Below are 26,979 nucleotides of genomic sequence, written 5' to 3' on the forward strand. Positions count from 1 at the left end.
GGCCATACATAAGGGAGGCTCCTGACAGCTCCCCGGGCAGCAGATATTGGGGGAAAGAATGATGTGGCATGCTGGATGTCAACATGCCCAATCAGAGAGGTCTGGAGGCAGGTGACTCCCCTCTCACCAATGATGCAAATGTGATGTGTAGAAATGTGCCAATCCCCTCCGTCAGTTCTAGAAAGCGTTCACGAAATTTCCTTAAATCCTATTCACACTCTGCAGGATAAAATCCCTGTGGATTTTAGGAAACTCTGGAGATTTGTAATCTGGAGTAATGATTTGCCATGGATTTCATCTGCAGTGTGTGAATAGATCCTAGGAATTCCTTGGGCAGATCACACAGTAACTTTTTAGGCTATAATACAGTCTTAGGTCTCTTTCACACGGGCGTGTGCACCCCGTTGCCGTTGTGCGGACCGCATTTGCGGATCTTCAATACACGGGCGTCGTTCCGTGGGCATTCCGCATCACGGATGCGGACCCATTCACTTCAATGGGTCTGCAAATCTGGAGATGCGGAATGGTGCGGAACGGAAGCACGGAACGGAAGCACGGAACGGAACCACTACGGAGTGCTTCCGTGGGGTTTCGTCCCGTACTTCTGCTCTGCAAAAAGATAGAACATGTCCTATCTTTTTGCGGAACGGCCGGATCGCGGACCCATTCAAGTGAATGGGTCCGCGATCTGCTGCGGCTGCCCCATGGACTGTGCTCGCGCATTGCGGGCCGCAGCACGGCCACGGGGCACACACGCCCGTGTGAAAGAGGTCTTATGCACCATCAGTACATTGGACTCTTAGTTGCCATTTACCAAGAATTTGCTTATCCCAAGGAGTCTTGTAGAGAGTCAGTAACGGAAGAAAGACATTGCCCACCCAGGGCGTAACCGTAGCCAGCAGACTTCTGTCCACAGGGGTTTTCCTTCTCATCGATGCAAACCTTGGACCCAATTTCTCTGCGTTGTCACCCTCAGGCTCCTTCTGGGTTTGACTGAGCTGTAGGACCTAAAATGACGAGGGAACATGAACCATAGTCACACACTTAAAGAAAATTCTGAATTGGCATTGTGGTATAAGAAACTTTGCCATATTGGAAACCACAATAATAATGCTGTGGTCATCATAAATTATATAATTTTGTCTGTCTAAAGTCACCACTAGGAGGGGGGTCATAGCTGATGGATTTAAAGCCTCTTTCTTTGAAGCCTCTTTAAATATTACATTAGGGATATGGTCATGCTGTGATATATATAAGAAAGACCTATAGATCCATCTTTTGCAGGAAGCATGAATACGTCACCTGTTTTTCTTGGCAGAGTATGGTATTCCATCGGAGAATCCTACGGACGTCATATTCACTGAGCTGCACTATATCATGGCCACTGTTCTTAGCCTGCGGAGAAAGGAACACAGCCCTTTAACACGTGCTAATTCTTCTCCATGTGACACACGGATATGTCGATAGAATCTACCAGATAAAACAGATATGTGGAAATGATGTACTAAAACTGGGGAAGAACAGACAAGTTTGAAGGAGTATTCCGCCTTTACCTGCTAATAGAATAAAATAACAAATATGCGCCTACTAACCTTTTAAATACCCTTTCGTTCTAGCAACCACGGTTCTAGAGGTGTTCTCTGCTTTGGATAATCTCATTTTGTTAGAAGGTGCCCTCAAAGTTAAGCCGATCACTGGGTTGGCAGAAGCGGGCTGGCAGCAAGTGTTTAATATCTGTGCAGCGCCACCACAGGGGAAATGTGGTATTACACAGTGCCCTCTGATGTCAAATGAATGTAAAGGATGGATGTGTCAGGTCCTACAAGGGGATGTCTCTATACCCGATTTCTACTCCAGCTATGTATAGTAAGGTATTTTAGTGGTTCCTTCTCCTTTAATTCCTTGTAATGTAGTTGTTTAGTGGTGCTTGTAGCGTGGCCGCATTTCTGAAGTATGAAGTAACTGTACACGAGTACTGCACGCACTGAAAACCATTAGGTGGGGCTAGGAAGGTCCAGGAGACTAGAAAACATTGAAGACGTCACCAGGGTGAGCCCTCATTCACACAGTCAGTATTTTTGCATCAGTATTTGTAAGCCAAAACCAGGAGTGGGTCCAAGACACAAAAGAGGCACAAATATTTTTGTTATACCTCTTCTCTGTAGGTTCCACTTATGCTTTTGGCTTACAAATACTAATCAAATGCTGATGCAAAATGCTGACCAAATACTGGAACAGGCCTATGATGTGTCTTTCTACCATCACCACCTTCTCTTTGTATCGTATGGTTGTCGGCCGGGTTCCATGTTGGGCGCTGGTCGATGGGAACTCGCTCATTTGTTCACGGCTTTGGTAACTGTTACTCAAGGCTAAGGCTATGTTCACATTTGCAGAGGCTCCTTCGTAGATTTTGGCATATTTGCTACCCTATCTTTTCCAGGAAAAAAATATCTAAAAGACCCTATTACAAGTCAATGGGCTCTGTCAGGTGCCACTGGTGTCCATCATTTTTGATTTGTTGCTTGATGGAACAGAAAACCAGAAATGACAACTAAGATTGAGCCTAAGGGAATCCAGTCATCAGCCACCTCAGAGCTGGATCTATGACCCAATCAGGACATAAGGCAATGCCCTGATATTTTCAGGTGGGATTAAAAAAGTCAAACTCCCTTGAGAGAGTCCCCCATTAATCAGACACTGATGATAGGTCATCAATAGAAAAGTCTTGGGAAAACCCCTTTAACCAATATACATGCATTTTGCCTTTTTCATAAAACGTACCTGTAAGAGGATGTCCCCGGGATTTTCCGTTACTGTGTCTGTAGACGGTGGGTAAGCAATACCTTTCAGTATAGTGTTGAACTGGTAATTGTCTTGTCTTCCCCGAAGTCTAGTACGTGGTACTCTACAACTGCTAGAAGTTGAAGAAGTCATAGTCTTCTTTATGGAGGCCAAGTCTGGGCTCTTTTTCCTGGGGATCCATAAATCTAACTCAGGCACAGAGTCTAGAAATTGCCTAGTCGCTCTTCTCTCCTCATTGTCATCCTCATCTTCGCTGCTACTACTACTACTACTGCTGCTACTATTATTACTACTGCTGCTGCTGCTATGAATACTACTGGTGCTGCTACTACTGATGATGAAGCTGCTGCTGCTACTTTCGCTGCTAATATCACTGACGTCTTCTTCACTCAGTTCCTCTTCTTTTATCTTCTTAGGCGCCTTGTTTTGTGGTCTCTTTCGTGGTGCTGCCTTTCGTGGCCTTTTCTGCGGTGCTGTATTTTGCGACCTTTTTTGTGGCATTTTTCGTTTTCTAGTTTTCCCCTGAAAAGCCAGAGAGAGACTTAATAGGATAAAAGGACAAGGGTGTCGATCTGAACCATTACGTCTAACCCGCATGTGAACAAACACATTTAATTAAAAACTGTGCCGTTGGTAAAATGGCTGTAAACAGTGCAACCTGAAACCAGCAATGGCTAGGAGATGCCATACCTCTGCAGGCGTGCAACCACTCTATTCATTTCTATAGGAGCTCCGCAGACAGTCGAGCGCTGTACTCGGAATCACCAGAACTCCTATAAAAATTAACAGAGCGGCCACACGTATGTGCGACCGTTTGCGCCGTTATTTTCAGAGGGGCTGCAGGGGGTATAGGGCTTCTATACTTGTGATCAGTGGGGGTCTCAACTGTAGGACCCCCACCAATCACTGTGGATAGTGGATACATTTTAACAACCGGAATACCCCTTTAACCCCATAGTGACCACCCATACACCTTTTTACGGAGGTCACTAAGGGACCTTAGGTGGGCCACTGCCTTTTCACAGCAACCCGGTCTCCTGCATTAACAGCCCGGAACGGCAGAAGTGTCTATCCTGCCGGTCCGGGCCGTTAAACCCCTTGCATATAGCATTGGCATCTGCTGCATGTAAGCAGTGACAGAGGGACCGGACTCCCTCTGTCTCCCATCGGCACCCCGCAAATGCGATTGGAGTGCCGAGGTGTGTATCGGGATAGTGCATTGTATTTGAAAAGCAATCAAAATATTGCCTGTTATAGTCCCCTTGTGGGACTATTAAGTGGTTAAAAAAAGTAAAATAAAAAAAATAAAAAATAAATAAATAATAATATGCTTTTCAATGAAAAAAATAACAAAAATAAAATCTCCCCCAAATGTTTGGCATCACCGTATCCATAAGGACCTGCATTACACAAATATCATGTAAATAAGCCCCTACAGTGAACGCCATTAAAGAAAAAAAAATATATAAAAATGCCAGAATTGCTAACTTATTCTTAGTCGACACAGAAAAAGTGTTATTTATCCCAAAATGATACAAATGTAAACTACAAGTCGTTCAGCAAAAATCAAGCCCTCACACAATTCCACAGAAAGAAAAATAAAAAAAGTTATGGGTCTTGGGATACAGCGGTGCAAAAAGGGGTTTTATTGAACAAAATTAGTAAAAAGTAAAAAAAAACTATATGTATTTGGCATCGCTGTGATTATACTGACCAAGAGAATAAAGATTATCATGTTATTTATGTCGAATAATGAACGGCGCAAAATTTATAACGTAAAAACTCAATGGCAGTATTTCTGCTATTTTTCCAATCTCCGTCTCAGAAGGTTAATAAAAGTTAATCAGAAAGTTATGTGTACTCCAAACCATTAAAAACTACCTAAAACTACCTAGCATACAGCTACATAGACAGAAAAATAAATAAAAGTTATAGCTCTTGGAAGTCAATGATGAAAAAAGGAAGAAAAATGCTTGGTCAGTAAGGCCCAAAACAGGCTGGTCACTAAGGGGTTAAAGGGCCTGTCCGGATTCAGAGCTAAACCCTAACATACCCTTATTTTCACCCAGGCAGCCCCCCACATGCTCCGATGCGCTCCCTTGCCCTGCGCTAAATCGCAGGGCAAGGGAGGCTCTTTTGTTTATCATAACGCACTTTTGTTTATCATAACGCACTGCCGGGCGGAAGCTTCCGCCCGGCAGTGTGTTTGGTGATGTCACCGGCTCTGATGGGCGGGCTTTAGCGCTCATCAGTGTCGGTGACCTCATCAGTGCCGGTGACGTCACCAGGCTTCCTGGAAGCCCCATGGAGAGCCCCGGTACGTCACCGGAACTCCTAAAAATGCCTTTTAGCGCAGGGCAAAGGAGGTGGCTGTCTGGGAGAAAATGGGGATATGTCCGGGTTCAGCTCTGAACCCGGACAACCCCTTTAAGGACGATGGGCTGGTAACAGAGGTGTCTGGCAGTAGCTTAGTTCCCTCCACGATGTAACTACCAGGGTTGCAGGCATGGGGCCCATCTGCAGCCAGACACAAGGTGCAGTTAGTGGTAAAATGTACATAAAGTGCCTTGAAAAATGTAATACAACCCCATTCTAAGTTTTACTATGAAACATCATGATTACTTCTGCTGTTTGCTTTTTCCCTTCTGCTTGACATAACTTTTTGCATTTTTTGTGCTGTGACATCACCACATTATTTGTGTACTGTGACATCATATGTGCATTATACTTGCATGTGACACCACTTTGTGCATTATGTCAATGCTGTGACACTAACGTGGCTTCACTACACACACACTATTCCACTATCATTACATGACTATGTGCATTATCCTTGTTCTATGACATCATTGTGTGCTTTAGCCCTGTGCATTAGAGAGGACAATCATAAGCTTTGCTAAACATGGTGAAATGGGGCCCCATTCCAAGTGTAGCCTGGGGCCCCATGGTTGTTTGTTACGCCACCGCTTTTCCCTCTCCCCACTGAGAGCACATGCACACTCGGCCAAGCTGAACGTGTATGTGCATGCGAGAGTCGGGAGGGATGGCTCTTGGCTGAAAGAGACCCATCTAATGTGCATGGCCGGCCTTACTCCTTTACAGGTAATAAATAGGTGATAAAATAAATATTAATTACAGGAAAAACTATTATTGTTTTGTTTTTCTTTGTATGGCAGAAGGTGTACAAAGACATTCAATGGAAAGCAATACCTTGAAAAAACCGTTCATATTCTTCCATTTGCTCAGGCACTGGGATCCTGTCCGATGTGTTATTTCTCTGCCAACTTTAGCCCAATGACCTGTAAGGTAACGAAAAAATTTAAAGTAAGTCAAGTCGTTAACAGATACAAGGGCAGGATCATGACTAGCATCAGTGACTCACCTACTCCATACTTCTTAGTCAACTCCACTAGCTTTTGTTCTTCTTCCGGGGTCCATTTGCCCTTTTTCACGTCCTTGTGAAGTCCCTTATAATACCTGAGAGAAGAACCGTTCAGTTTATTTTATTTAGTAATGCAGTTGATAACAAACGTGATAAAGAACTGGTGGGGGTCCTACCACCAGAACCCCCACAACCAGCAGGATGAAGCACTGAGGCACTACTCCAGACAACTGTGCCAGGTACTGGTGCTCTGCCACATTCACTGAGTGCGGACACAATGTTGGAACCCATTATAAGACAACGGGGACCGTACGACAGATTCGGCAGAGAATGGTGGCTTCAGTTAAGAACACCGCCTTAGCTGCACCATGAGCACCACTACTATAGGGGGTCCGTGTGAAAGCAGCCCCTTACAGTGGGCTCACAAGCATAGTACAAATAGTAATTTACAGAATTCTGTTCTTGTTTTTTTTCTGTTCCTCTGACAGATCAGAAGAACAGAAAATAAAACGATGATGTGAACTGACCCTTAGGGGCCATTCACACGTCCGTTGTTTCTTTCCTGATCTGTTCCGTTTTTTGCGGAACAGATCTGGACCAGATCTGTACCCATTCATTTTCAATGGGTCCTGAAAAAAAATCTGACATTGAGCTGTCCGATTTTTTTCAGGACCCATTGAAAATGAATGGGTACAGATCTGGTCCAGATCTGTTCCGCAAAAAACGGAACAGATCAGGAAAGAAACAACGGACGTGTGAATAGACCCTAAGGCGCATTGCGCCCTTTGTGATATGTGTCTACAAAAGAATCGAAAAATTCATTTTGGAAAGAAAAAAAGAAGAATGACCTTTCACGACACTGGATATCACTCCTTCCAGGAACTTCCAATCGGATTTTGTACCAATCCTTTTCTCCATATTTCTCCACAGCTTTTAATAACAGCTAAAGATATAGAAAAAGTAAGTTTAAAATTTGTACAGAAAATTATTTATAATAAGAGCTTCTGGTCAGTAACACAAGGGAACTTCACATCTGGCTAGATATCAATAAATGATGCTGCACTTTATAGCCTTAAAGGGTTGTTCAAGTGATTTTATTTTTGTTCTTTGCATGTTTCTAACTAAGCAAATGTAAGTGGTTTTCAGTTCGCTTCCTTCATCTACAGTGGCCCTGTTCTCCTAAGTTAGCTGAGATGTCAGCTTCTTTCCCTGCTCGGACAACGGTCGGTGCACAAGCCTGAGCTTCAGGAGAGAGCAAGTCTGCCTCTGTGCGCAGAACGTCACTGTAAAGGGTGCGCTGGTTGGAGCGAAAAGCCATACCCCCTGCACTGCCAATCTGCTGACCATGCCCCCTGCACTGCCCTTCTACCATCAGCAGCACAGATTCAGGGATGGAGGCTCTGCTTCAGGTGCTGAGCAGCTGCAGGGTTTCCTCTTCTCCAAGTACCAAGAAGATTTATGCTGTGCACAGGATCTTCCCTCCTCACCCTGCAGACACAGAGCTGACAGAGACAAGAGGAGTTCTCTCCTCTGTAATCTTCTGAAGCTGTGAAAAAGTGTCTGCAGAACACTGCACAAGAACAGGTACGGGGAAGATCCTGTGTGTATCAGAAACGTCACTGTTCAGCTGGGACTTGTAGTCCTACACATACAACATGCTGCTGAGTATCCCAGCAGTCAGACTGCAGGCAGGGCAACACTTTTATTCACTCCCTTTGCAGTGCAGGAGGAGGGGAAGGGCAGTCTTTGTTGACACCCACAAATATTCATGATTAAAAACCTCAGTGACTGTTGTTACACGCCCCCACAGCTCTGCAACTGCATGTCAACAAAGGGGCCAGAAGAGAACTAGGGAAATAAACAAATGTAATTTTTTTTGCCTAAAACTTGCTTAGCTTATGTATTTATTGCTGCCCATCAGATTTACAGTGCTTTAGTTTTTTTTTTTACATAACTCAGACAACCCCTTTAAAGTAATGGTATACCCACTTGGATAGGCCATTGCTTCCTCATCAGTGAGGGTACAACCACCAGGACCCACAAATCCTGAGAATGAAGGGGCTGCAGCGCAACCCTTTCTAAGGCCTCATGCACACGACCGTTGTGTGCACCCGTGGCCGTTGTTCCGTTTTCCGTGATTTTCATGCGGACCCATTGACTTTCAATGGGTCCGTTGAAAACTCGGAAAATGCACCGTTTGTCATCCGCCTCCGTGATCTGTGTATCCTGTCCGTCAAAAAAATAAGACCTGTCCTATTTTTTTGACGGACAACGGTTCACAGACCCATTCAAGTCAATGGGTCCGTGAAAAAACACAGATGCACACAAGATTGGCATCCGTGTCCGTGATCCGTAGGCTACTTTCATACAGACGGATCCGAAGATCCGTCTGCATAAAAGCTTTTTCAGAGCTGAGTTTTCACTTAGTGAAAACTCAAATCCGACAGTATATTCTAACACAGAGGCGTTCCTATAGTGATGGGGACGCTTCTAGTTAGAATATACTACGAACTGTGTACATGACTGCCCCCTGCTGCCTGGCAGCACCCGATCTCTTACAGGGGGCTGTAATCCGCACAATTAACCCCTCAGGTGCCGCACCTGAAGGGGTTAATTGTGCGTATCATAGCCCCCTGTAAGAGATCAGGGGCTGCCAGGCAGCAGGGGGCAGACCCCCCTCCCCAGTTTTTTTTTAAATCAGATAATTTTTTATTTGATTTTTTCGAAAATCACAAAAATACAAAGGAAAATAGTCTGTACAGCATACATGCAACAGTTGATGACAAAAATACCATAGCATTACACGGTCGGACAAATAATTACTTTCATGAGTATCCCAAGTAACATCAACCATGGTTGATAAAATCACGTATTCTAGTTACAAAGTATACCTGGTACAGAACCACATTTCCCATCCAATAATTTATAAACAGGAAACCAGCCCTCCCTACCCAACTAAAGCCCAGTCCCCCCCCCCCCCCCCCCTACCCGAGCGAAGGAGCGGATCCGAACTCCAAAATTGGACATCTTATTAACATGTCAAAGGCATATCCATTGGTGTACTCCTCCTGTCTGTGTAGCAGACCTCTTCACACCCGACCTGCGTAGTACTACACACCTTCATACAGCATACATCCAGAGCAAAATAGGATAGAGGAGATAGAAAGCACACATAGACAAGAACTGTGCCTCTACCTACCCCATAGTCCGACTACGAGGAGAGGCTAAACCGGACACTGTAGCCTGCATTTCTCCCAGTTATCCCATATTTTGTCAAACTTCCCAACAGTTTCTTTTAACATACACACTTTTCTCTAGGCGTAATATATCTGACATTCTATTGAGGACTTCTCCCCTAGTCGGAGATTGAGGTCTAAGCCAAAATCTAGCTATTCGTTTCCTAGCTTGAAATAGCAGATGCTGTACTCCCAAACGATGATGGCGATTTTTGATGTCTAATATCCCGACCACACATGCTCTTGGACCAGGCGGAATCGCAATATTATATGCGTCTTTTATTAGGGCCAAAACCGCGGACCAAAAGTTCCGGAGCTCCGCACAATCCCAGAACATGTGTAACAAGGATGCAGGGCCCCTGCCACATCTAGGACAATCCGCATCTTCCCGAACACCTATCCGGCATAAAAACTCTGGCGTCCTATACACCCGGTGTATTAAAAACAGCTGGGACATACACTGCCCCTCGCAAACTGACAGTTGTGGAGTGAGCGCCAAAAGCGATTTCCACTGCTCTTCTGAGATCGGCCCGACCTCCCTTTCCTATTTAGATTTGACTGCTAAACCCTCTTGTTTCAGTGATTTCACATATAAGTTCCTGTAGGTAGATGATATCAGACCGTTCGAGGAGCTGTGTCTGAAAGGCATGACGAAGTTGTAAAAATTTATAGAAGGTCGTGTGCGGGAGATCAAATTCATTTCTCAACTGTTCAAAGGACTTAAAAACATCGGCACTCTGAAGTTGACATAAATATCCCCTCCCTCTATTGTATTAATATCATTGGTGGCCAGTGCTCCCCCCCCCCTCCCTTTATTGTATTATCATTGGTAGCCAGTGTGCGGGCCCCCCCTCCCTCCCTCTATTGTATTATCATTGGTGGCTAGTGTGCGGCCCCCCCCTCCCTCCCTCAATTGTATTATCATTGGTAGCCAGTGTGTGCCCCCCCCCCCCCTCCCTCCCTCTATTGTATTATCATTGGTGGCTAGTGTGCGCCCCCCCCGGCCCCCCCTCTATTGTATTAATATCATTGGTGGCCAGTGTGCTGCCTCCCCTCTCCCCCCGATCATTGGTGGCAGCGGAGAGTTCCGATCGGAGTCACAGTTTAATCGCTGGGGCTGCGATCGGTAACCATGGCAACCAGGACGCTACTGCAGTCCTGGTTGCCATGGTTACTTAGCAATATTAGAAGCATCATACTTACCTGCTGCGCTGTCTGTGACCGGCCGGGAGCATCTCCTACTGGTAAGTGACAGATCATTAAGCAATGCGCCGCACAGACCGGGGGAGAGGGTAGGCCGCACACTGGCCACCAATGATATTAATACAATAGAGGGGGGGCCGGGGGGGCGCACACTGGCCACCAATGATAATACAATAGAGGGAGGGAGGGGGGGCCGCACACTGGCCACCAATGATAATACAATAGAGGGAGGGGGGGGCCGGGGGGGGGACCACACACTGGCCACCAATGATATTCAAACTAGGGAGGGAGGGGGGTCTGCCCCCTGCTGCCTGGCAGCCCCTGATCTCTTACAGGGGGCTATGATACGCACAATTAACCCCTTCAGGTGCGGCACCTGAGGGGTTAATTGTGCTGATCACAGCCCCCTGTAAGAGATCGGGTGCTGCCAGGCAGCAGGGGGCAGTCATGTACACAGTTCGTAGTATATTCTAACTTGAAGCGTCCCCATCACCATGGGAACGCCTGTGTGTTAGAATATACTGTCGGATATGAGTTTTCACGATGTAACTCAAATCAGATGGTATATTCTAACATAGAGGCGTTCCTATGGTGATGGGGACGCTTCAGGTTAAAATATACCATCGGATTGGAGAAAACTCCGATCCTATGGTATATTAACTCCTGACTTTACATTGAAAGTCAATGGGGGACGGATCCGTTTGCAATTGCACCATATTGTGTCAACGTCAAACGGATCCGTCCACACCAAAACGACTTTTTTTTCATGTCCGTGGATCCTCCAAAAATCAAGGAAGACCCACGGACGGAAAAAACGGTCACAGATCACGGACCAACGGAACCCCGTTTTGCAGACCGTGAAAAAATACTGTTGTGTGCATGAGGCCTAAGTGTTCCTGGCTGTGCAGAGAACTGCCGCCGGTCGTCAATCAGAACATTACAAGATGTGAATACGCTCTAGCTGATGTCTGCCAGTGTTTTGACCCTCACCGCATCTTCTTCTTTGCTCCAGAGTCCCTTCTTCAGACACGGATCAAGACATTTCGACCATCGATTAAGCAGCTGCATTGAGTCTCTGCCTTCCATGAAATAGGAAACTGAAAAATATAGATACACGTAATTAATATTACGGTCTAATAGAGGTCTAATTCACGTGCCAATAATGTATTGTTACTGGTAGATGTAACTGGCAATGGCAGTCCATGGAATATTTCGGCACTTGCTGGGCCAGCAGTTTATACTGCAGTGCTGCTTTTCTACTTTATCTGGAGAAAGCAAGTTTGTCAGCTTATAGATTATAAAGAGCGCGGTCTCAGAAGGGGCATAAAAGTTGACATTCAACAGACAGATTCCTCTCTCCCAACATCTGCCACCAGGGAATAGTCGTTACGCCCCATGAACATGTTCGGCAGGTTTGGCTGACATTAATTTAATGTGTATCTCCAGCCTATGTATCTCCTTGGAATGGAAAAGACACTTTACAAGTACCCTGCGGGTTAGATTTAGAGGATGATCATGTATATGCCATACCTACCAACTTCCTATTAGGATAGATCAGATGTATCAAATTTGACATTTTTGCTAAATTTTAAACATGTACAGTGAGGAACAGAAGTATTTGAACACCCTGCGATTTTGCAAATTCTCCCACTTAGAAATCATGGCGGGGTCTGAAATTCACATTGTAGGTGCATTCCCGCTCAGAGAGACAGAATAAATAAAAAAAAATTCAGGAAATCACATTGTATGATTTTTAAATAATGTATTTGTCTTGCACTGCTGAACATAAGTATTTGAACACCTGAGAAACAGCAAGAATTCTGGCTCTCAAAGACCTGTTACTGTGCCTTTAAAAAGTCCACCTCTACTCCACTCATTAATCTAACTTAGCAGCACCTGTCTGAGCTCTTTAAAGACCACTGTCCACCCCACAGTCAGTCAGACACCAACTACTACCATGGGCAAGACCAAAGAGCTGTCAAAAGACACCAGAGACAAAATGGTGGACCTCCACAAGGCTGGAAAGGGCTACGGGGCAATTGCCGAGCAGCTTAGTGAAAATAGATCAACTGTTGGAGCAATTGTTAGAAAATGGAAGAGGCTAAAGACGACTGTCAGTCTCCCTCGGACTGGGGCTCCATGCAAGATCTCACCTCATGGGGTATCACTGATAAGAAAGGTGAGGACTCAGCCCAGAACTACAAGGGAGGAGCTGGTCAATGACATGAAGAGAGCTGGGACCACAGTTTCAGAGGTCACTGTCGGTAGAACACTACACCGTCATGGTTTCAGATCATGCATTGCACGGAAGGTTCCCCTGCTCAAGTCATCACATGTCCAGGCCCGTCTGAAGTTTGCCAATGACCATCTGGATGATCCAGACGAGGTATGGGAGAAAGTCATGTGGTCAGATGAGACCTAAGTCAAACTTTTTGGTCTAAACTTCACTCGTCGTGTTTGGAGGAAAAAGGATGAGTTGCATCCCAAGAACACCATCCCTACTGTGAAGCATGGGGGAGGGGTAACATCATGCTTTGGGGGTGCTTTTCTGCGAAGGGGACAGGACGACGGCACTGTATTAAGGAGAGGATGAATGGGGCTATTTATTGTGTTGTGAGATTTTGAGCAACAACCTCCTTCCCTCAGTCAGAGCATTGAAGATGGGTCGTGGCTGGGTCTTCCAACATGACAACAACCCGAAGCACACAGCCAGGATAACCAAGGAGCGGCTCCGTAAGAAGCATATCAAGGTTCTGGAGTGGCCTAGCCAGTCTCCAGACCTAAATCCAATAGAACATCTTTGGAGGGAGCTGAAACTCTGTGATACTCAGCGACAGCCCCGAAACCTGACAGATCTAGAGGAGATCTGTGTGGAGGAGTGGGACAAAATCCCTGCTGCAGTGTGTGCCAACCTGGTCAAGAACTACAGGAAACGTTTGACCTCTGTAATTGCAAACAAAGGCGTCTGCACCAAATATTAACACGGATTTTCTCAGGTGTTCAAATACTTATGTGCAGCAGAGCAAGACAAATACATTCTTTAGAAATCATACAATGTGATTTCCTGGTTTTTTTTTTATTCTGTCTCTCAGAGCGGGAATGCACCTACAATGTGAATGTCAGACCCCTCCATGATTTCTAAGTGGGAGAACTTGCAAAATCGCAGGGTGTTCAAAAATGTCTGTTCCTCACTGTATATGTATGTATAGGTGCTATACTCACTCTTGCGGTAAGGTATGTGCATCCCCACCCTCATTCGCTGGACAAAATAGATCAGCATCTCATCTTCTTCCTTGGTGAACTCTTTCCTCCTAAAATCTTTGTTGCTGAGCTGGAATTGCTGGAGGCACTGGAAGGCCGTTCTCTGTGTCTGCACGAGTGAAACATAGAAGTGAAAAACTTGTGGTCTATGCAAACAGAATCTACTATTATTGAGGCATTTAAAGGGGTACTCTGGGACTTAAGTAATGATTGCCTATCAGTCTGATTTCGGAGGCCTCAACCTCTGGGACACCCACCGTTCATCCTAATGACGGTCTGATTGGCAGGGGGTGCTGGGAGTCAGACCCCCAGCAATCAGATATTAATCACCTGTCCTAAAATCAGGTCATCAACAATTAACTCTGGAGCCCCCTTTAAACATTTGTAACCAAGATGCCAAGTCACAACACTCACCCCCAGCTTCTCGGCTATTAGTTCCCAGTTGACACAGTTGTGTTCTTTCGCAACTTCTTGCAATTTTTTAATTTCATCTTCTTTCCAGGGCTCCTTGTTGACATGAGGGTGCAGATGGTTCTTCCAAATCTTACTAATCCTATCCGCATTGTGAATGCCTTCAAACTGAGAACAGGGATTTCATGTCAAATGTGTATTATAAGCCACTTTTCCACTGCATTTTAACTGCTCACAGTTTGCAAGATCTCTTTGCTGTCAGTGAATGTGGACCTGTCCTGGTCATGTCTAACAAAGGCCAATTTCATACAAGCACATGTAAATACGCTTTGTGTGTCAGAGGCATTTCCTGCCCTGAAGCCTGCTCCTACGACATGGACCCACAGTATTTTAATGCTGTGTGTTCCTGCCCAACCTCAACTCTAAGGCCCCTTTCACACGAGCGTGACGGAACGCAGAACTGATGCGTGAAAAAAAAATAAAAACACTCAGGTAAACAGACCCATTGAAATGAATGGGTCAGGATTCAGTGCGGGTGCTGGGCGTTCACGTTACGCACTGCACCCGCTCGGAAAACTCGCTCATGTGAAAGGGGCCTAATGGATTGTACTGACGACATTATGTGTACTATTCATTAGAATAGAGGTTGGGCAGCAAGACAGAGCATTATAAATCATTATAATGCCTTGGCACCGTGTCATAAGAGCAGCATTCAGGACAGGAAATCTCTCTGACACATGGAGCGTATTTCTCACACTGAATACACTTGTGTGGACTTGGTGAGCAGTGCACAGCCGATTGCAAGAGAGGCTCCTGATACACTAGCAAGCCTCACACACAATCCGTTTTCAGCCTCCGGATGTAAATTAGAATATCTACTCACCGACTGCAAGCAGAGATCTTGAAAACATCGAGCTCTTACACAAAGGATATTAGAAATCTGCAGAACTTTGCAAATTGCAATGTACAGTTAATATGTCTTCTCTACAAATAACATTCATTTATAATGTGATTTATTGCATATTGCTGATTAAGCTTTTTGCACTTTTATTCTGTATCTACACTACTGCTCTACCCTTTTTGGCTTAATATTAATAAAAAGTTTGATAAAGAAGGGGATTTGGAATCAAGCCCATCTTTATCCGCAAGGAGTGTTCAAACAATTCCAACAATTATGCTCCGAATTCACCTTGCCAGCTACCCAGTTCTATAAGGATCTACAGCTAAGACACGCTGTTGATGCTCAATCACATTTAGCAGAGATACTATTTAGTTCTGGTGGTGCGAGCGTGCTCGGTGAAAGGAGCCATTTCCATTGTTTATCAAGCCCTACTTGTGGAATTTCTTAAAGCAGATCACCTTAAAGTCAGGTGAGGTTGGGAACAAGATGTGGGTAGCATCTCAGATATTGGTATTGGCCCTTACTCCGAGTCTGTCCCTGTGTGAAGCTCCGCGGTTATCTCATTTATACTTATTACATAGAGTGTATAAGACCCCTCTATTTTTATTTAAAATAGGATACAGGGATAGCCCGGGGTGCCCAAAGTGTACAGCAGCAGGCTTGTTTCATATGCTTTGGGCATACTAATTAATAAAGTATATAGTACACATTTTGTTCCCGATCCCAGGATGTGCCTGTTGGGAATTCTGCCGGTGGAGGATCTACAAGTGGTCATCACCATTGGTATTAACAGAATGTTAGCGGCAAAATGGATGCAACCAACGCCTCCCGTGGTATCCGAGTATGTGAATAGACTGAATGCGATTGTTCGTTTGGAGAGAGGGGTCTATCTAAAAAGGATCAGTTTGTCTAAGTTTGAAGCTATTTGGGGAGCATGGATTGACAACTCAGGGTGCTGTAGCCCGTGGCTGGCACTTACCAGGGGGATCTTACGATCCATTTAACCCCGGTGTTTGGTGGATGTGGCTTTGGAATGTGGAGAAAGTGTTGATGCCTGTACAGCTGTTGGATGGAGTAGGGTACGGGGATTACGGATTAGTATGGTACTTGGCGCTCTAACAATATAATGGGCCTGGGTGTCTGGTGGGTGCGATACGTACAATAATGCATGCACCTTTCCATGATGTTGGTGCCCCTTGCTGTCTCCAAATTGGGATTTGTGGTGTCGACACCCCGGAGGTGACTGAATGGGTCATACTACTGATAATGGGTATTATTACGCTTACTGCTCTGTATGTCTATTTTATTTTCTAGGAGGAGACCATATATGGACTTTATCATTATTATTACCTGCTCTGGTTATGTTGGGGTGGGGGGGTGGTGGTGGGTTCTTATTATAGGGGATATATACGATCTACTTTTGCATAGTACTTATATATGTTGCTTTTTGCAATGTTTGTCAGAATCGTCTCTGTATATGGCATTCCTTAATTTGTCTGATTCACATATTGTATGTGTATGTTGGATTATGCAAAACTTGGGAAAAAAAGCGGAAAGAAATACATCTGATAAAAAAAAAAATAACATTTTAAAAGAAGAATTCACACATTCATCTTATGAAAGACCATGGAGTTAATTAAAGGGGTATTCCTGTTAGAACAACTTATCCCCTATCCATGGATAGAAGATAACTGTTAGATTGGTAGGGATCTGATGCTAGGACCCCCACAGATAAAGAGGCCCTGTGCTCCTGCCCCTCCATTCATCTCTTTGGGACTGCCAGAGACAGCCCAGTACAGCGCTCAGCTATGTCCATCAATCCCACAAGTGTTTGAATCTTGCAGAATGGTGCATTATCAACCTGCCTTTCCATTGATATGCAGACATGGTTCCATTCGTATGCAGACATTCATGATCGATGGGGGTCCTAGCAGTCTAACTGGAAAACCCCTTTAATATCTTGAAAGAGTTTTTTTTATCTAAAGCATGGATAACTTCCTTCCTATCGCCAGTATTCTTTACAGGAGCTTCAAGTTAGGCTACTTTCACATTAGCGTTTTTTTGCAGATCCATCATGGATCTTCAAAAACGCTTCAGTTACCATAATACAACCGCCTGCATCCGTCATGAACGGATCCGGTTGTATTATGTCTTCTATAGTAATGACGGATCTTTCATGAACACCACTGAAAGTCAATGGGGGACGGATCTGTTTTCTATTGTGTCCCATTGACTTACATTGATCCGTCCCATTGACTTACATTGCGTGTCAGGACGGATCCGTTTTGCTCCGCACCACATAGCGGACAGAAAAACGCTGCTTGCAGCATTATTCTGTCCAAACGGAACGGAAAGCATTTTGGTGCATTCCGTTTTGTTCAGTTCAGTTTTGTCCCCGTTGACAATGAATGGGGACAAAACTGAAGCATTTTCTTCCGCTATTGAGATCCTATGACGGATCTCAATAGCGGAATTGAAAACGCTAATGTGGAAGTAGCCTTAGTAATGAGGAGTAGACCTTTAAAGAAGCCATAGGCCTTATGGCACCCGACAAAGCATCATACAACTACCGTCCAGCCTCCTGTACACTTGGTTGGCTCCTTCTATTTTCTGTGCAAAGAGAGTAACATTACATGTTCCTATAGGTAGGCAACTCCATCATATAGAACAACTTTCCTCCAACATATCCAATTGTGTAAAGTTTGTCAATTACCAAGCCAGACATCCAAAAACAGAGCCCGAGTCTCACTTACATAGACATTAGAAATCTTCTCCCAGTCATGATCGTCGGTTCTTTGCCCCAAAAGAGCTTCCTCTGGAAGTTGGCTGAATGGAAAAAAAAAATGGAAAAACAAAAATACAACTTGAAAGAAAGCCTATGAATCTCACCAAGACAGCACCACGTAAGAAGTCTGCAAAAGAAAAAGAGTCAACCCCTGTTCATCCATATTAGGGAATATGGACAAGATAAAGGGGCTCCCCTTACTATAGAGCCTCCCCCATCAGCCAGAAAGGAGAGATGCTCTGTAGGCCATACTACATTTCCCATGCAAAATGATCTGTTTGACAGGAGAAGGATCTGAGACAATCAGCTCATTGCCCTAGGTGACGCATTTTCGAAGGGGCTGTCCAGGATTTTATTATTGATGGTCTATCCTCAGGATAAGCAATCAATATCTGATTGGCGGGGGTCTGACACCCAGCAACCCCTTCGATCAGCCGTGGCCTTTCTGCAGCTCAGTAAACGGGACTGAACTATAAACTGTTTTGGAATAGCTCTGGTGCAAAAACTACATAGCATCGTCCATTCACTTCAATGGGAGCAGCGCTGCAGTAACCAGCTCCGTCCACTACACAATGGATGGAGCTGTGGAGTTCCACCGCTAGAGCTACTACAGAACAGCTGATCGGCGTAGGTACCGGGTGTCAGAGCCCCTCCGACCAGATACCAATGGCCTATGTTGGACATGTACTTTCCTTGGCAAGGCCTTTATACGAAAATGCATTATGGCGAACCAATCTGAATTCTGACAGCCATCACTTTTATATTTTTACACCTATGTTGCTAATTGAAACCTTGTTTTTTTAGGCAATCTGATTAAAAGGGACGATAGGACAGAGTTCATGTGAAATAAATATTTTACTGAACAAAATATGAAATAGTAACTTACTTGATATCATCTATGTCCCGCTCTACCTCTTGGATCTGCTTCGCAATAATGCTTTTGTCAACATCATTTCTGGCATTATCCCACTTCTGCTGCAGATATTCCAACCTGGAAAGAAGTCACAGACATAGAAAAGTATTATACATATAACTCAATGAATCCAAATCCCAAACGTCAGAATATTTCAGCTAATCTGCATCAAAACAAAGTACTAGATAAAAGTAAAATCATGACAGCCATGTATGTTTGGGTTTGGAGATGACATGCATCAGTACTGATTAGGCTGCAAACAAAAAAATAAATAAAATAAATAATATATATATATATATATATATATATATATATATTTTTTATTTTTTATTTTTTTATTTATTATAATAATAATAATAATAATAATAATAATAATAATAATAATAATAAAAATATCTTGTGCCCCCCCCCCCCCGGCCCCCCTTAAATGGAGCGGCAGCCGAGAATGTACACTGCTGCCCCATTCAAACTCTACGGGGCTGTCAGAGATAGCCGAGAACTGTTTGCCATCTTCAGTAGTCACATACGCTTTGATTGAAGCAGCAGAGCGCATGTTCGACCGCCGCTCCACGTCAGGGGATACAGGACTAGCTCTCAGACACTTACCACCTATCCTATGGCTGGGAATAGCTGCCGTTCTGGGACAACCTCTTTAAAAGACTTTTTCTAGAATTTAATTATTAGTGACCTATCCTCAGATAATGGATCAGTGGAGGTCCAACGGGTGGCACTCCCACCGATCAGCTGTTTTAGGAGGATGTGATGCTCAGGTGAATAGTGTGGCCGCTTCATAGTATACCGAGCACAGCGCAGCTCAATCCCATTCACTTGAACGGGACTGAGTGGCCCAAGTAACCGATCGGCTGGTTGAAGGCTTGTCTTCCTAGGCCTTTGACATTAAAAGGATTGGCCAGTTTACATCACTAGCTTGACATGTGCTGGCAACACTATTGGACATCAGTGCAAATAGTTTAATAATGCTTTTTACTAGCTACATGCATGTGCCGTTACCAGCACGTGTGGCCGAACCCTGGGAAGACAAAGACAAAGGAAGACAAGCCTTTGACCAGCTGACCGGCAAGTCGCCAAGTGTCAGACGCCAATGATCTGATACTGATGATCTATCCTGAGCATAGTTTTTTTTATTCATTTCATTTAAGGGGTTGGCTCATCTCAGACATTGTTGGCATATTGCACCTATCTCCAGAACGGAGAGCAGCCATGCATACGTTCACCACTTTGGGAGTACCAAAAAAATATCATCAGTTATTTCCAGTAGTCCCATAGCAGTGAATGGAGCGGCCGTGCCTGCACAGTGCGCTCTCCATTCACCGCTATAGAATGCCTGAGAACAGGCTTCGAAGCTCCAATAGCGATGAATGGAGAGCATGCTGCGCTTTTGCAGTGTGCTCTCCTTCACTCTGGGCGACTCATTGTGGATACAGGAGCGGGCCCCAAAGGCGGGATCTGCAGTTACCCGACACTGATGGCATATCCAAGCGATATGCCACCAATGTTTGAGATGAGCCAACCACGTTAATATTTAAACCCCAGAAAACCCCTTTAAGCTTTTCCATACCATACATACAATTCATGGAAAAACCTTTATTGTTGTGAATTTTGCACACTTACTTGAGTAATTTGGGTTGAAGCATTCTTTGTAAGCCGTCACTCACAATTGCCTTACTTAACTCTTCATTGTCTACAGTCCTCCCTGCACACCGGAAAGATAGCCAAAAAATAAATGCGTTTTCTGCGCTAAACAGAGAAAACTTTTAACAGCATTTTACTTTATTCTGGAAGGTGCAACATTGGTGCGGTACCTAATCAACCAGGTCCTCACTCAACTTCCAAAAAAAAAAAAAGAATAAAACGCCATACACCTTCAATAACCGACTAGTGTTTCTCTAAACATGGCCCTCCACAGACACAGACTCAGCTCATCTAAGTGTCTATGTGCGCTCAATGGAGAGAGGGACTAAACATTCCCTGCGGACTATCTTCCTTGGGAACAAAGAATGGGTCTTGTTGAAATTCAACATGTCCAATCCTCCCAGGCATTTGCAGAAGGAACGTCAGCTGAAAATCTTAGGCCGCATGGACACAACAACTAGACTTTTGTACTTACTGTAAAATCTGTTTCTCTTCCGTTCATTGGGGGACACCGAGTGTTGTCTGCATCCGTATGTCCGTTCCGCAAAAAAGATAGAGCATGTCCTATTCTTACCCATTCTGCAGACCAGAATAGGCATTTTGTAACATAGGGCTGGATGTGTGGAATGGGAAAATCTGGAACTCTAATGGCAGGTATCCGTATTTTGCAAATCCGTTATTTGCGGACAGCAAAATGTATAGTTTCTCATGCGTATCATTGGGAGACACAGGCTTGACCATGGGTATAGTTGTTGCCACTACGAGGCGACACTAAGCACAAAAAGTGTGAGCTTCTCCCTCCAGCTATACCCTTCCTGCAGGGACTAAGCTAAAACAGTTAGTGCAAAAGCAGTAGGAGAAGCAAGACAAAAAAAACCACACTATGTACAAACCCAGAATCATGCAGGCCACAACGAGGCCCGTAACCAGAGAGAACGGGTGGGAGCTGTGTCCCCCAATGAACGGAAGAGAAACAGATTTTACGGTGAGTACAAAAATCTAGTTTTCTCATCCACATCACTGGGGGACACAGGCTTGACCATGGGACGTTAGAGAGCAGTACCAGGGGTGGGTCATAAATGAAGAACGCCATACGGCCAATCAGAGAACCGCCGTCTGCAAAACTCTACGCCCCAGAGAAGCGTCAGAAGATGCAAAGGTGTTCACTCAAAATTAGGAAAAGTTGTGTACAGACGACCAGGTAGCCGCCCTGCACACCTGAAGGGCCGAAGCCCCATGATGTACCGCCCAAGAGGCCCCCACTGCCCGAGCAGAATGAGCAGTCACCCGGAAGAGCAGAGCCCGGTCACTGATGCGGTACGCTTCCACAATGGCCAAACGAATCCATCGGGAAATGGAAACTTTGGACGCAGCCAGCCCTAGTCTCGGTCCCTCTGGAATGACTAATAATGAATCCGTCTGTTGGAAAGAGGACGTCTGAGACAGATAGATGCGAATGGCCCGAACCAAATCCAGAGTGTGGAGCGACTGCTCCCGAGGATGAGACGGGACAGGACAAAAGGAAGGGAGAATGATCTTTTCATTGAGATAGAATGCCGACACGACCTTCGGAAGGAAGGACTGGATGAAGGACTACCTTGTCATGATGGAGGATAAGGAAGGGCGACCGACAAAAAAGAGCCGTTAGTTCCGACAACCTACAGATGGAAGTGGCTGCCAACAAAAAGGCCACCTTGTAGGACAGTAAGCAAAAGGACACCTGCTGCAAAAGCTAAAGGAGAGGACTGGAGAGCGCTGAGCACCAGATTAAGACCCTGAGGATTCAACCGAGGCCGGTAAGGGGGCGCAGCATGCGCCACCCCCTGCAGGAAGGTCCGAACCGCAGAAATTGAAGCCATATTCCACTGAAAAATAATTGAAAAGGACGTTTGAGGGAACTGAGAGCCAGCCCTAAGTCCATGCCCGACTGCAGGAAAAACAAGAGTTGCTGCAACGCGAACCGAATGGAAGACAACTGGCGGTGTTCGCACCAACTAAAGTAGGACTTCCAGGTCCGGTGATAGATCCGGGAGGACGATGGCTTCCTAGCCCGAATAATGGTCTGGACAACCGCATCCGAGAAACCCCGAGCCCTTAGTACGGCGGCTTCAACAGCCATGCCGTTAAATGTAGCGACCCTAAATTCGGGTGGAAGATTGGTCCCTGAGACAGGGATGCGTGCCATACTCTGCGTGGCCAGTCCGGGGCCACGAGAATGACGGGCAGACCTTCGGGCCTGATTTTCCGTAGAGAAGACGCAGAATGAGCGGAAGAGGAGGGAACGTAAACTATGTCCACGGGATCACAAGGGCATCTGACGCCCGAGGATCCTTGGACCTCGCAACCAAGTTCTCTACCTTATTTATTTAATGCACTTATATAGCGCTACTATATTCCGCAGTGCTTTACAGACATTAGCAACCAACTGTCCCCAATGGGGCTCACAATCTAAGGTCACTATCAGTATGTCTTTGGAGTGTGGGAGAAAACCGGAGAACCCGGAGGAAACCCACGCAAACACGGGGAGAACATACAAACTCCATGCAGATGTTGTCCTTGGTCGGAATCGAACCTAGAGACCCAGCGATGCAAGGCACCAGTGCTGACCACTGAGCCACCGTACTGGTTGAAGCGGGGGGCCATGAGATCCACATCCGGCCAACCCCATCGCTCACAGATCGCGAGAAAAACCTGTGGATGCAGAGCCCATTCGCCGGGATTGAGTCTCTCTCGGCTGAGAAAGTCGGCGATCCAGTTGTCAACGTTGGGGAAATGAACCGCCGACAGAGCTGGAACATGGCTCTCCGCCCAGGAGAGGATGAGCGCTGCTTCCAACATGGTTGCGGGGCTCCGGGTGCTGCCCTGGTGATTTAGAGTTGTCAGACTGAACTGAACTGTACACCCCTGGAGACAGTCCGTCCAATGAACCAGAGAGGCGAATCGCCAGCAATTCTAGAATATTGATCGGAAGGGAGTGTTCCTCGCGGGACCAGGTGCCCTGGACCGAGAGATTTTCCAGAACTCCCCCCCAGCCCCAGAGACTGTCGCCCGTCGTCAACACTATCCAGTGGAGCGGAAGGAAGGAGCAGCCCGATGTCAGCATCAGAGACATCAACCACCACCGAAGGTCTCAGCGCGTCGGGGCAGGAAGATGGATGAGTCGATCCAGGGAGGCTGGGGAACGATCCCAAATGGTCAGAATGCACGCTGAAGAGCCCTGGTATGGAACTGTGCGTAGGGCACTGCTTTGAAGGAAGCTCAGAGCACTCATGCACTGGAGAATGGGAAGAGGCTGAGGCCGCAACAAGGAGAGGATCTGACGACGGAGAGAGTGGACAGTTTGTCCGGGGCAAAAATATCTTGGCCTGATCGGTGTCGAACAGCATGCCCAGAAACGTCAGCTGTCGAGATGGGTGAAGACACCACTTTGACAGGTTCAGAACCCACCCAAAGTGTTCCAGGGTGTCCCGGACGATGCGTAGGATGTCCGCCGTTGTCTGGAATGACGGACCCTTGATCAGGATATCGTCTAAGTACAGAATCGCATGAAGCAAAGCCATAACTGAGGCCAGAAGCTTGGTAAAGACCCTGGGAGCTGTGGCAAGACCGAACGGGAGGGCCACAAACTGGTAATGAAAAGGTCCCACTGCGAACCGAAGATATTTCTGGTGACTGACGCAGATGGGAACATGGAGATAAGCGTCCTTAATATCTATTGAGGGTACTCCCCCGGGTCCATGGATGCAATGACCGATCGCAGGGAGTCCATCCGGAAACGGCGGAGCCGAAGGAAGCTGTTGAGGGCTTTGAGGTCTAGGATGGGACCGTACCCGTACCCTCCTTTTTGGGGACCACAAAGAGATTGAAGTAGAATCCGCAAAAACGGTTTTGAAGCTGGAACCGAAACAATCACTTCCTTGCCGCAGAAGGGTGAGAATAGCCTGAACAAAGGAGTGGGCGGCGGAGGGAGAGGTCGAGGGGGACGAAGAAAAAATGGGGCGGAGGTAGGGACCGGAACTCCAGTTTGTAACCCTCCGAGTGACCACTCGTACCCAGGCATCTGAGCTAGCCAAACATGATGGAACAGATGAAGACGACCTCTCACTCGACTTGGAAAAGAGGCCACCCGTCATGCAGACGAGGACTTGGAGGTATAGGGCTTGGAGCCCTGCTGGCGAGGACGCCAGGGAGGGCAAGGCTTGAAAGATGGCTTGCGCTTCTGCTCTTGGGCAGATTTGTTGGCTGGTCGCTTTGGGCTGTAGGAACTCCGAAAGGGCCGAAAAAGAGGTCTGCGCTTTTTAGACCTGTAGCGTGTCCTACTCTGCGGCAAATGGGTGCTTTTACCCCCTTTAGCATCGGAGATGATCTCATCCAGACGCTTGCTGAAAAGCCTGTTACCTGCAAAGGGGAGGGACGTGAAGGCCCGTTTAGAAACATTATCCGCCGCCCAGCAAGATAGCCACAGGGTACGAGGAAAATAGCCACCAAAAGGGCTGAAGAGCGGGCCAAAAGCCTGGCCACGTACAGAGAGGCCTCACAGATGTAAGAGCTGGCGTGGGAAAATTGCATTGCAATATCCGAAAGTTCCTCCGGGGAGTCCCCAGAGGCGAGGCCCTGACGTAGCTTATTGTCACGGTCATATTGTTGTTTGACCGTGATGCGGTGGCCGTGCAGACTGGTTGCCGGTGGCAACGTGTTGTTGTCTGTTTGCACGTGCATTTCCCCTTTAAGGTGCGTCTACCTGCGGTTTGGTGAGCGAGGGGTTTATCATCTAGCTAGTGGGGATTTAGGTGTGTCCTGGGTGTGGCCACTGGCTTGACTTTATCTGTGGCTTCCTGGCTGGGGGCAGTGGTACTCCAGCCTTGTTTGGTGATTGAGCTCTGCTCCTTTCCTGGGTGATTCTGCCCAGTCCTTGAGGACCACCTTGTTGGAACATAAATTGTCTTTCCTTATGTTTGCTCCTGATTCCCTACCTCACTTGTTATTCGTTAGGTGTGGGTTTATGTTCAGGGTGTGTTGTACGTCTTAATGGTTGTTACATGTCTGGGCTGTTGTTGGTGTTTGTCTATGTATGTTTGACGTTTGCCCTGTATGTTGAAGTTGAAGCCTGTTTGCAGCGCTGCTTGGGGCTGCCATGCACTGTGTGAGCATGGGGGGTTCTGGCAGAGTTGGTATGCTGGATTCCTGTGTGGGTTGTTTGTACTGTGACCTGCTGTGTGTTCGGGCTCCTGTACTGATGCACGGGTTCCAGTTGTGGAGGCTTCGGCAGGTGAGTTGTCTTGTTGTTCTTACCTGCCGATCCTCTTGCTGCGTATGGTCTCTCCTTTTCCCTGCTTCTAGGCCTTTAGAGACTCCTGTTCCTCCGTGTTGTGGATGAACAGGTCATCTCTCCCCAGCTCCTATGTGAGGGATTTCCAGGGTGACTCAGGATATTAGGTTTCCAGGGTATGAGCCGTCCCACCATCAGGGTCCGCTCATACGGTTAGGAGTTAGGGAGAGGATTAGGGATGCAATAGAGGTGACCTGCTTCCCTTTTCCTTGCTTTCTGGCCTAGTTGCTACCTTTACATTGTACGGTGGGTGGGTTTCCCCCACTCCCCACCATGACACTTATTTGCCCACTCAGCCATAGCCTTGCTGACCCATGTAGAGGCAAATACCGGGCGCAGGGCAGTGCCAGCTGCTTGAAAGGCAGATTTGGCAAAAGATTCTAATTTCTTATCCCTGGGGTCCGAGAAGGAAGCCCCTTCAGACATAGGCAAGGTTGTATTCTTAGCCAGGCGGGATACCGGAGGGTTAAAGGGAACCTGTCACTGGGATTTAGTGTATAGAGCTGAGGACATGAATTGCTAGATGGCCACTAGCACATCTGCAATATCCAGTCCCCATAGCTCTGTGTGCTTTTATTGTGTAAAAAACGATTTGATACATATGCACAGTAACCTGAGATGAGTCCTGTATGTGAGATAAGTCAGGGAGAGGACTCATCTCAGGGTAATTTTCATAAGTATCAAATCGTTTTTTTTAGAGGACGACCAATTCTTTGTCAAATCCTCTGAAAAGGGATTTAAGACGTCTAAGCGTTTCGGCAAAGCAAAACGCTTGTCAGGGAAGTTCCATTCCTTGGAAAGGGAGGAATCAAACTCAGTTTGGAAGACTGGCCCTCCGGTGAGACAAAGTCAGCGTCTGACAACTTATCCTCAGAACACGCCTCTTCTAATGAGGACGCGTCGGAGTGAGACTCCCTGGAAGGTGGCGGGGAGATGGAGGAAACGGGGGACACAGACGCCCTTCGAGGAGAGGGTGGTCTGGCCCGTTTTTCAGGACTGCCGCAATGGGGAGTAGCAGAGCGGTCCCCAGACTCTGACTGGTCAGAGGGTGGCCGCGCAGCCAAACGCCCCAGCATTTCCACAATGGCCCTGTTGGACTGGAA

General features: G+C 46.3%; 1 protein-coding gene across 3 annotated transcripts in view; it reads right to left on the reverse strand.

Annotated features, from left to right (window-relative positions):
• The window catches only part of SNAPC4 (small nuclear RNA activating complex polypeptide 4), a 58,702-nt gene that overhangs the window by 20,436 nt on the left and 11,287 nt on the right, over positions 1 to 26,979 (reverse strand). For all 3 annotated transcript variants that reach the window (XM_040404845.1, XM_040404847.1, XM_040404846.1), the window contains 12 exons: positions 20,527 to 20,608; positions 18,868 to 18,972; positions 17,950 to 18,022; positions 14,299 to 14,463; positions 13,846 to 13,993; positions 11,614 to 11,720; positions 7,033 to 7,127; positions 6,185 to 6,279; positions 6,013 to 6,101; positions 2,782 to 3,324; positions 1,303 to 1,395; positions 815 to 1,007 (listed from right to left, as the gene is read on the reverse strand). In XM_040404845.1, the coding sequence (XP_040260779.1) occupies positions 815 to 1,007; positions 1,303 to 1,395; positions 2,782 to 3,324; positions 6,013 to 6,101; positions 6,185 to 6,279; positions 7,033 to 7,127; positions 11,614 to 11,720; positions 13,846 to 13,993; positions 14,299 to 14,463; positions 17,950 to 18,022; positions 18,868 to 18,972; positions 20,527 to 20,608 (1,788 nt within the window). The remainder of the gene's footprint in view (positions 1 to 814; positions 1,008 to 1,302; positions 1,396 to 2,781; positions 3,325 to 6,012; positions 6,102 to 6,184; positions 6,280 to 7,032; positions 7,128 to 11,613; positions 11,721 to 13,845; positions 13,994 to 14,298; positions 14,464 to 17,949; positions 18,023 to 18,867; positions 18,973 to 20,526; positions 20,609 to 26,979) is intronic.

The sequence above is a fragment of the Bufo bufo genome, chromosome 8 (genome assembly GCF_905171765.1).
Source record: "Bufo bufo chromosome 8, aBufBuf1.1, whole genome shotgun sequence".
NCBI classification, from domain to species: domain Eukaryota; kingdom Metazoa; phylum Chordata; class Amphibia; order Anura; family Bufonidae; genus Bufo; species Bufo bufo.